General features: G+C 44.4%; 1 protein-coding gene across 1 annotated transcript in view; it reads left to right on the top strand.

Annotated features, from left to right (window-relative positions):
- Positions 1-1,925: 1,925 nt before the first annotated feature.
- Positions 1,926-11,373, top strand: part of LOC147444343 (PIN domain-like family protein) — a 131,657-nt gene continuing 122,209 nt past the window's right edge. Inside the window, exon 1 of the mRNA XM_086526987.1 lies at positions 1,926-2,119. Coding sequence (XP_086383113.1) covers positions 2,049-2,119 — 71 coding nt within the window. The 5' untranslated portion in view covers positions 1,926-2,048. The remainder of the gene's footprint in view (positions 2,120-11,373) is intronic.

Raw genomic sequence — 11,373 nt, 5'->3', positions numbered from 1 at the left:
TAGAACATGGAGTGTAAGGTATCAAAAATTGTCCAGGATATCAATGGATTATCAAGTCATGACCTCCTCTCTAATAATCCATAGTTATAGCATGTGTATTTTGGACACACTAATTGAAATGTCAACAAGACTCAATAGTTGTGCATGTAGTTGTAGTGCAGAAAGGACTTTTTGTATATAGTCGGGAGTGTGGATGACAACATGGTATGTATACGAGTTAGATTTCTTGCAAGAAGTGCAAGCCATCCATGCATACTTGACCTCTGCACAGTCCCAGGTAACGAGCATGAATATTGAATTCAAGGCAACAACAATATGATTCATTTGTTGGGTGGGTGTGGTGGACTATCTTGATACATAAAATTTGTTACCATACAAATTGGACACATTTCTAGATTATACACAATAGTGTCGCGTTGTGTTGTTCTTCTCCATGTAGCACCTTCACTTCAAACCACACTCTAGTGGATGGGCATCCAACTTGTTTCAATCTGGTCATCACTTGAGCCCTAGATTTTGGGTGCATTGCATCCTAGCCTTGCATAACGTGAAATCCTCATCTTGAGACCCATCAAGTGACACAACATGTGTCTCCATCAAAGGCGTGTAAATCTTGATATCAAAGTATTATTATTTAACAAAATACATGATAGATTATATTATGGAAAGTGATATTAAAATCCACAAGTCAAGGTACATTGTTGACATGGTAATCAAGTAGGTATCTCCTCCGAGTGTACAAGATAGAGAAGATAGTTTGGACAAGCTACAAGGAAAACCATGGGACTTGTTCAACTCTTTATCCTGACGTAGAAAATGACACAAGCTAAAGAGTATATAGTGCATTAAAGACAAAAGTGCTATACAAAAGTATGGTGGAGAGTTGCCTCTGTTTCTTTGTGAGAATGAAAAGTAACAAAACTAAGCCCTACCCCGTAGTCTAGTCTAGTCTAATGCATACTCATAGAAATTTGGATGCGAATACCGACCTTAATGACTTATCAATGTGAAGGTTTGATCATCACTTCGCGTAGGTTTTCATCGTGAATTGGTATGCTTCTTGTAGCACAAAAGGTTAAGATCTAGAATAAATACATAGGAGTTAAGAGTAAACGTAAGAAACCATGGATGTTAACAATTTATTTCAGCTAACTAAAAATGACTATTTTATTCGAATGAATTAAGAATGTATCTCCTAGGTTGCATTGTCTTTTATCAAGATATGCCAATCGCGGCATCTGTTACATTATAGTAGTGATGCATGAAAGCACACATGGGACTGCTGCGACACTTTTTCTCTCTTTAAGAGGTTCTTTTCCCACGGCTTGTATATACACCCATCACTCTAGGGCAAGCTTTACCTTTGTATTGGCACAGTCAATCATACCACTTCTGGTGTTGTGTGCTCTTGAGCTTTTCCTTCATATTCTCCATGTTTGCATACATTCCTAGAACCGTATTTCCAACAATTGGTATCAAAGCAGGCTTTAACATCCATGGTAGCGTCACCATCATCCCTTCGACTCACGTTCTCTGATTGAGGTGATTTTTGGTGAGCGTTCGCAGGGCGACATAACCTTTAGCATACAGCTTCAAAAAGAAAATATGCCCTATGCACACCTAGCTTCATAATGAGAATATGCCAGGCTATGCACACCTAGCTCGAGCGGCTCCACAATTCAATACTATGACAACCTACATTACATAACAACTTGCTTGACTTCTAGTGCATAATTCTCATTACACTTTCTTATGTATCCATCTCATGCTTAGAAAGCCTTAATATTGTTGACTTAAGAACACACATCCACATCCCTTGCGTGACAATAACGACAATGATCCTAATCTCCGCATCAAAAAAACGTTTCATAAAATCCGCAAATATGTTCTATCATGAACAATAGAAAATATATCTTTGAGGTTTCTCTTCCATTGTCTCTGACGGCGTCGAGAGCTCGACCACCAGCTTCCAATTCGCTTCTCAAGTTCGCTGACCTTGAAGCCAAAACAAACAGGGGGATAACGCTCGCGTCCTCAGAGAGAGAGAGATGGGGAAGGCGAAAAAAACCAGAAAGTTCGCTCAGATGAAACGCATGCTCACGCCTGCTGCTTTGCGCCAGTAAGCTCCTTTTCTTCTATATGCATCAATGGGAATCATGGTTACTGATAAATGTTGGAGTGATTGCACATCGTTACCTCTGTGCTTGTGTGTGCTTGCGCGGTGTGTGCAAGCGCAGCTTGCTCCAGTTAAGACAGAATTTGCCATGACTGTCTGCTCTTGTTACTCAGTGTCTACGGTATGTAAATCATGTTGGGTGCAGAGTACATAGAATTATTCTTTGCGAAAGAGGCTTGGAGAGAATATCCTTGGTAGGACAAGAGTGGTAATAAACATAAATATGTGCAGTCTGTCCATGAAGAATAGGAGTATATGCTGGAGCTAAATTCTGATAAGGTGGTCAAAATTGGAGCTTCGTGCCACAGTGATTTTCTGAGGTGGCACAAAACAGTGGTAACTGATGCACAAACACCTCCTCAAAGGTAGACAACCTATGTCCTCCATGTGCATCTCACTCACTCACACCCGAGGGCTGCCCTATCACATGGGTAGTCCCTCAGAGAGACTCACTCTATCCATCTTTGGTGCCAAGCCATGGGTCCTGTGTAAGACCATACTATACCTTCTTCAAAAAGTACATAATACTCACAACCTTCAATGACAAAACCAAGGGTTGATCCGCTCTAAACCACCATTCAAGAAAGCAAACTTGACATCCATTAGATAAACCGTAGTGAGATGTAGTGGGGGCGACAAGCTCCTCAAAGTCAATACCTTCTGTTTGAACATTACCTTAGCAACAAGACGAGCCTTGTACTTGTCTAAAGAATTGGCAGAATGAAACCAACTGTTAGGTGCAGTGGAATGAATGTTTGAACTTTGCTCAAGATGAGTGCTCCGATGTGTGCTCAAGGTTCCTTTTATTCTTATGGAAGGAAGAGCCTTCCGTTCTTAATGAGAGAGTGCAATGGACACAAACAAAGTGAATGGACACTGTGCGTGAAAGTGTATGAGATTGAGAGATAGAGAGAGAAGAGAATACGACACCAGAGACGTTGTAAAACCCTCCTCCGAAGGCCCCACTCTCGTTGGCGAGAGTGGTCTACTATTGATTGCACAAACTGGTACAAAGTGGATGAACGAGAACTGATGCAAGTCTAGGCTATGTCGATGTCGACGACGGGGATGACGAGACCGACTCTATGGCTGAAAACTGATGCACTTTCTTTGCTGTCCAAAAACGCCAATGGGATGAAATTTGCTGTTGCAAAACGCTGGTTTTAGGCTATCCAAAAACGTTGATCAAGCTGTGGGGAAAACGTTGTTTTGGCTGCGTTTTCTGGTGCTTCAAACTGCTGAATTGCTGAGGTCTTATTGCTGAATTGCTGGGACTATAGTGCTGCTGAAAACGCTAGGGAAAAAGGCTATGATGCTGATGTTGAAAGACGCTAGGGTGCTGGATCTGTGGCGAGGATGACTTGGATGAAAAACGCTAGATGCTGGGGTCTTTGGCGATGAGGCTACTGCTGAAAGACGCCAGCATGTGGAAGGTCTTGCTTGGAGGAAAAATGCCACCAAGGGGGAAAGTCTTGCTGAGAGAGAGGGGGAACCTGCTGCCTGTGGCGTGTGTTCTCCTTGCTCTTCTGCCAATTAGTGCTAGCTTAGGTTTGCTTATATATTATCTTACCCAATTTGCCCTACTCAGTTCCCAACAAAAGTCACTTCATAAATAAGTGAAAAATGTTAAAAATAGGGAAAATAGGTTAAATGCACTGGAAAATTTCCCTGAAGGATTCTGATGGATTCTAATGGGAATGCTTATGATCACGCTGTGTGCAACCGGAGGATATGCATCTACTCTAAGTGCCTGGGCATGCACGGTTTGCGAACAGACTCACAAAAGTGCTAGAACACTCCTAAATCTGGACTGACCGGACTGACTGAACCCTTGTCGTGCTGTAGCTTGTCTACGGACACATCGGATTGGATGTCACGTGACATCCCCTCCTTTTCAAAGTGAGGTACTGGTACCGAACTGTATGGCGTCGAGGGAGATCGCTAATAGCATCCGAAATCTTGGAAGGGACTCTTCGTCGGCCCACTTTGATGTGTGGGTCGTGCGGTACTTGAACTTCATAAAGGTATGCAACGCTTGCTTCTTTGGGCCGCGCCGAAAGCGACACAAAGTCTTCTGTGGCTCCTTCAATGCTTCAACTTCGTCTAGAGTCATGCTTCTTCCTTCTTCAAGAATCTCCATGGCTGAAAATTCCTGAAACCACTTTCAACACAAAAACATGAACATACCCATTCCATGTAAAGTGAGTGGAAAAAATATTGTCTTCCTAAAAGACTGTGCATGCAATGTAGATGAACAAATAGACGGAGTGCCAAACCGTTCACCACACACACACAAACAATGAGATCGAATCTTGTCTTTCTGATCCAAATCAATCAACTCTGGCAATTCACAACGAAAATGCCCTTGCTTGGTGCTTATACTTTCATGTGCTCTTTCTACAACTGTGTCGTGTCAAGGAAGAGAGATGGAATGTGACTTCCTTGAATGTATACTTTTCAGCTTTTCATGAACAATCCTCATACATTCGTGCTCATTCATGAGTGAAACATGCTCAACGTACAATATGTCATGCCTAGGAAAAGCGATCACATAAAGACGCTGACTAAAATACAGGAAACGATCACGAATGAAACACTCGTACAATGCGTGCTGACAAACCATTCGAACACATAGTACTTCTTGTAAGGGTTCTTTGGACCTAGGCTCGAGAGCCAAGATTGGTTCTTCGTGTGTGATCGAATCTGCAAAGAGGTTAGCTTCGCTAGAAAAAGTATCCACTAACTTATCCTTCTTGTAAATAATCGCATCTTCTTCATGCAAATCATCATGCTTGTGAGAAATCACATCTTGATCATGCAAATCATGAGGCTTGTCATTGTCATCCAAATCATCATGCTCATCATTATCATTCAAATCATCATGCAAATCTTGTGTGCCATGCTTTGGAGAAGAAGAGATTGAGAGAGTCTCCTTCTCCTGAATCCGTTCAATCTTCGCGTGCACATTGGCAATGAGAGATGGAGAATGAACAACTTGCTCTCCACGAATGAGAATGGGAGTCTCACTTTTGGCATTGAAAGTGAATGTATTTTCTGCCCAATCAATGAGAGGGTTATGCTCACGAAACCATCGAATGCCCAAAATCATATCACATCCTAAAAGAGGAGACACAAGAAATTTCCTGCAGAAAACAACTTGTTGAACTGTAAACATCACATCAAGGCACTCTTTCGTGATGAGAGAGTCCATACCAAGAGTGAAGCCAGAAACCTCGAGAGGAGATTTCTGACTAACCTCTAGGCAGGCTCTCTCAACAAGAGAGGGACTGATCACATCATGCATATTGCTTGGGTCAAACAATATGACAAAACACTGCCCCGTCATATGACCATAACATTTAATGAGAGACTCATCAATGGGAGGGTCAGAAGAAACTTGGGACACATTCGTGTTGTCATTGATTGCATTGACAGAGGAAGCGGGTTCTGTGGATTCTTTAGATTCATTCGAGTCAAGCTTAGGACATGTTCTTTTTATGTGACCCTTAATGTGACAATGAAAACGACGACCTTCCTTAGAATAAGTGCTTTGCTCTTACAACGTGATGTATCCTCCTTAAATTCCTTGTGCTACCTTTTCATCTAGAGTGAGCTTAGGTTTAGCAATTGTGTTAGCCTTACCCTTAGGTTCATTTTGATAGTTCTTTTCTGAGAGACTATTGGAAGAATAGTTAGAAGAGTTACCGTTCTTATTGTTCTGAGGGTTCTGAGAAGTCTGAGAGGTTTGTGGAAGTCTTGTTCTCCTTAGGCTTTCCCTTGTTGTGCTTCATCTCTTGTGCGAGAGCAATCGCTACCGCCTTGTTGAGATCGATTGGGTCGAAGACTTCTACATCAAACTTGATATATTCGTCTAACCCAAAAAGGAAAGCCTCTTTGCGCTCATCATCCGATTTGCGTAATTGAGTGCCGAGCTGCAAAACACGGTTAGAAAAAGACATGACTGGCATACCATGTTGCTTGAGATTGCGCCAATCTTCTTTCAATCGTGCTAGGTATTGAGGAGGCATAAACCGCGCCTTGAGCTTGTCTTGGAAGTTGGCCCAATTGAAGGAAAGGGGCGCGTCTCCGTCAGCTTCCTCTAGGTGCACGGCTAGCTGTGCCTCTTGCCATGCGTGGTACCAATTGATGGCATCACCAGCAAGGTACATAATTGCCGTCAAAACCTTGCTATTTCTTGTCTTCTTAGTTGTCGCAAAATAAGCATTAAATTGATGCAACCAAGAATGAATAACACTAGCGTCCATTTTACCATCATACTTATTGAACGTCAACTTCTCGGTGACGGGGTTGTTGGGAGTCCAAATCTCGGCTTGTGCCACTTGATGAACCACCAACATCTTTGGCCGGTTCGGGTTTCGAGGTGAGGACATGTAGTACCAAGTTGTTCATGCGTTGTTCTCTCTGGGCCTCACGCTCTAACTCCAAAGTAGCCTTTCTTTCTTCGACCGCTTCCCTTCTTGCATCGGCAGCCAAGCGCGCTTGCACAAGCTCACGCTCAATAGTAGCCTTTCTTTCTTCGGCCGCCAAGCGAGCCTGCTCCAAGTCGGCCTTTCTTGCTGCTTTTTTTTCTTTCCGTTCCTCGGCCGCTAAGCGATCGCGATCCTGTTTGCCTTGGCGGTCACGCTCCGTGGCAATGCGAGTCGCCTCTTGCTTTGCCATCATGTCCATCATTGACTTAACCAAAGCTTCCATGGGGTTTGGTGCAATTCTTGCGGAGGGTCAGGAAAACCTCCCTGTTAACTGAAATTCTTCTTCACTACTTTCTTGCCCATCACTCTCATGCCCGCTGCTTCGGGTGATGACCATGCACCGAAGTTGTGGGTTCTTAAGTTCATGAGGAACTTGGGTTCTTGTGGGTCTTGGGTTCTTGGGTTCTTGAGGGTCTTGATGTTCTTCTTTTGCTTGCAATCTATGTTAGGGAAGGATCTTCTCTTCACCCGAGTTCTTTTCCGGGGGCGCACCCCTTGGCGGCCTTGCGCTCACACCAAGGTTGCTTTTTCCCACCTCACGTCGATTGGTCGGCCGCTAAGTGCACAGTCCGCTTCAATGAGTGGAAAGAGGCACAAGGGGAGGCTGGACAAGCCCTTCTTTCTTGGGATTCCTGTCACTCTTAAAAAACACGATTAGGAATCAACATGCCCAAGCAAACTTGGGTTCGTGCAACCTCAACAAGCAAAAAAAATTATGTGGTTCTTGTGGTTCTTTCCTTGAGTGATACAAAACACTGCCAAAGCTCTGATACCAATGTAAGGTGCAGCGGAATGAATGTTTGAACTTTGCTCAAGATGAGTGCTCCGATGTGTGCTCAAGGTTCCTTTTATTCTTATGGAAGGAAGAGCCTTCCGTTCTGGACACTGTGCGTGAAAGTGTATGAGACTGAGAGATAGAGAGTGAAGAGAATACGACACGAGAGACGTTGTAAAACCCTTCTCCGAAGGCCCCACTTTCGTTGGCGAGAGTGGTCTACTATTGATTGCACAAACTGGTACAAAGTGGATGAACGAGAACTGATGCAAGTCTAGGCTATATCGATGTCGACGACGGGGATGACGAGACTGACTCTATGGCTGAAAACTGATGCACTTTCTTTGCTGTCCAAAAACGCCAATGGGCTGAAATCTGTTGTTGCAAAACGCTGGTTTTAGGCTATTCAAAAACGCTGATCAATCTGTGGGGAAAACGTTGTTTTGGCTGCGTTTTCTGATGCTTCAAACTGCTGAATTTCTGAGGTCTTATTGCTGAATTGCTGGGACTATAGCGCTGCTGAAAACACTAGGGAAAAAGGCTATGATGCTGATGTTGAAAAACGCTAGGGTGCTGGATCTATGGCAAGGATGACTTGGATGAAAAACGCTAGATGCTGGGGTCTCTGGCGATGAGGCTACTGTTGAAAAACGCAAGCATGTGGGAGGTCTTGCTTGGAGGAAACACGCCACCAAGGGGGAAAGTCTTGCTGAGAGAGAGAGGGGGAACCTACTGCCTGTGGCCTGTGTTCTCCTTGCTCTTCTGCCAATTAGTGCTAGCCTAGGTTTGCTTATATATTATCTTACCCAATTTGCCCTACTCAGTTCCCAACACAAGTCACTTAATAAATAAGTGAAAAATGTCAAAAATAGGGAAAATAGGTTAAATGCACTAGAAAATTCCCCTGAAGGATTCTGATGGATTTTGATGGGAATGCTTATGATCACGCTGTGTGCAACCGGAGGATATGCATCTACTCTAAGTGCCTGGGCATGCACAGTCTACGAATAGACTCACAAAAGTGCTAGAACACTCCTAAATCTGGACTGACCGTACTGATTGAACCCTTGTCGTGCTGTAGCTTGTCCACGGACACATAGGGTTGGATGTGTCACGTGACACCAACCTTGAAAACCAATCTTCACCAATTAGTCTCTTGCGGGATAGACGATGAACAAGCCCGTGTATCATCGTCCTTTATAGAAGACATCTATGGTGCAGCGTTTCCTCAGGCGACCTCTCACATGCCTTGTGATTATGCAGTGGCAGGGTTTCTCATTCGAGATCTTAATCTAGCAAGGAGGAGGTGCACCATATCTATGCTCTCAGAGCATGTTGAAGATGGTACCCATGTGGAGATCGTGTTAGTGATCTTGTGTGGACAAGTAGCTGGCGATGTCAATAGCAGTCATAGCTGTGTGTACCTCGGGTCTATCCATTGGGCATGTTAGATCTATACCGGACCACCCTTGGTCACTTGTATGAGCAGCTTGTTATCAGCATGGAGAGCCTTTTCCAAATCTCTCTCTCTCTCTCTCTCTCTCTCTCTCTCTCTTTCTCAAATGTCTCTTTCTACCTTAGTGATCCCTCTTCTCCGTAGGTGTGCCTTGATCATGTATGTGGCACTGCAAGTGTTCTAGATCGGAGTCGAGGTGTCCACCGGATCATGAGCCAATTCTCGTCTTCATTGCATTTTCCGCTGCCTCATTTGACACATTTGCTAAGCAAAAACGTTGGCCTAAAACGTTGGTTGATGTGCAGAAAAACATTGGCTGCCCTGCATCTGCTACAAGCCCCCTATGGCACCTTCCTGTGGGTCTACTGCGGTGCTCTGAAGAGGCACCCCCTGCTTATATATAGGCCCAAAAGCTGGTTGCCCGACCGAGTCCTCCAGTCCTTACGACCCTAAAAAAGGGGGAAAAAAATATGAGGAGCTTAGGAGAGGGCACTGGATGCCCATAGGGCTCAATGGAAAAATATACCAAGGTTGGGAAAAAATACTCCCAGCTTGCAGGAGCACAGATGGCCATGGAACCAAGTCAAAACCCAAGGCTAAACATAGCTAAACACAACCCGACATGAGAAAGCAACCTCACATTGGCAGACACAACCACATAATTTCTGTCTGTAGGAGAGACTGGGACAGACCGGACGAATCTAGATAGATGCTTGAACTCTAACACCCCCTCTCAGCTCCTAGAAAGGAAGACAGACCAGGAAGTTGGTGTGAGAAATTTGCGATTGTAAAAGAGAGGGTTTCGTGGACGAGGATATCTGCTACAGAATTCCGAAGTTGAATAGTACCTGGCCTATATACCATCCAACCACTACCCTTGAAAGACGTCCTAGGAGTAAAATGCTGTCTGCTGAAAGTAAATCCGACTCTATTAAGAATCTCCTCAACTCAACGGACTCACAAGTTGCACAACCAGCATTTGCAGAAGGAACTACTGGTGACGGCTGAAAGCACAATGATAAAAATCAGCCTTAACCTCAATTTTGGGCGCCCCCTCTTGGGATGAGATCTTTTGGGCCAAGTTTCAAAAATGGCGAAAATTGCCACAAGAAGACAAAATAGGATCCATAAGGACATATAGAGACAATCTCTACAACACTGTGTACATATGTTGTGAAATCATTGTAATACATTGCATGCACTCAAACAGGTGCCAACAAACATGCAAGCAAAAAGCCATAGAAGGCAACTCCTTGTGGGGAGAAAAATGCTCTCAACAAAGCTCACATCACAAAATTTGTGCCAACATATTCATAATTAATATGTATAAAACTACCACTAGAACTGAAACACCCTCTCCCTACCAAAGGTGCTCATTAATTTGCTATGTTAAAAGAACCTGTGACTGTCCATGTGCATATAGGATTGACCTGCAGGTTACTTTCCTACTGCCACGTGTCTAGTTTGCTCCTTTTGGTTTAATTCCTAGTACCCACCAACTTATAAAGTCTTGCCGAGGGGCCTAAATGACTTTAATTGAGCCTAGCCACTTCCTTACAAGTTGGATTCTAGCGCCGATCGGCCCAACGAACTTGTGGTTGCCTGGCCTTGACTCCTACGGTTGAAACTCTTGGCCAACGGCTGTTTCACACTGGCCATGCAATGTCCGAGCATTTGTGATTTCAACAAGAGGGCCCAAAAATTAAATAAAAATCAAGGAAACGAAACCAACAAATATATATAGTAGTTGTCACAGTCTCGTGACAACGGCTTCAAGAGAATGCATCAAAACCGAGGGTAAAGGCATAAACTACTGGTATCCGTATTATTTCCCACTCTAAAATGCTCCTGTCACAAACCGGTGACGTGGCATGCCCGGATACACGCACACTGGCTGGCAGCAGGCCCGTGAAACGCGGAAACAGTGCTGACGTGGCAGTCTCGGATTTTCCGGTGCAAAACGCGGAGACAGGTTGACGTGGCACAGTGTATGGATTCCCTGCTTTTGCGTAATGCAGATAGCCAGATTGAGGTGGTAGAGTCATATGTGTACTTGGGCATCACGTTCACTGCTAGGACGGGCCGCTTCTCCATGGCACAGGCTGCTAGAGACCGCATCACCCGAGCATACGCAGCGCTAGCTATGCTTGAGAGGGGCTGCCATCAGACACATTTTCAGGAGCCTCGCACGAAGAGCTGGTTATTTGACACCTTAGTCACTCCAGCCCTACTATATGCTGCCCCAGTATGGACCCCAGGTCTTTCAGAGCAGATGTGGAGCAGACTTGAGAGGCCACAAATACTGATGCTTGCCCGGATGATTCGGAGTAAGCCATCAGTTCCCCATGATATTGTGAGAGCAGAGTTTGGTGCTTCACCTATGGTAGTGGAGGCACTATTCCAGACTGTGGGATATCTTCATACATAGATTGAGAGACATGAGAGCAGACAGACTACCTCGCCTTGCTCTAGAGGC

The sequence above is a fragment of the Adiantum capillus-veneris genome, chromosome 13 (genome assembly GCF_014529385.1).
Source record: "Adiantum capillus-veneris isolate H3 chromosome 13, ASM1452938v2, whole genome shotgun sequence".
In the NCBI taxonomy this organism is placed as follows: Eukaryota; Viridiplantae; Streptophyta; class Polypodiopsida; order Polypodiales; family Pteridaceae; genus Adiantum; species Adiantum capillus-veneris.
This window is presented reverse-complemented; position numbering and strand designations above follow the sequence as displayed.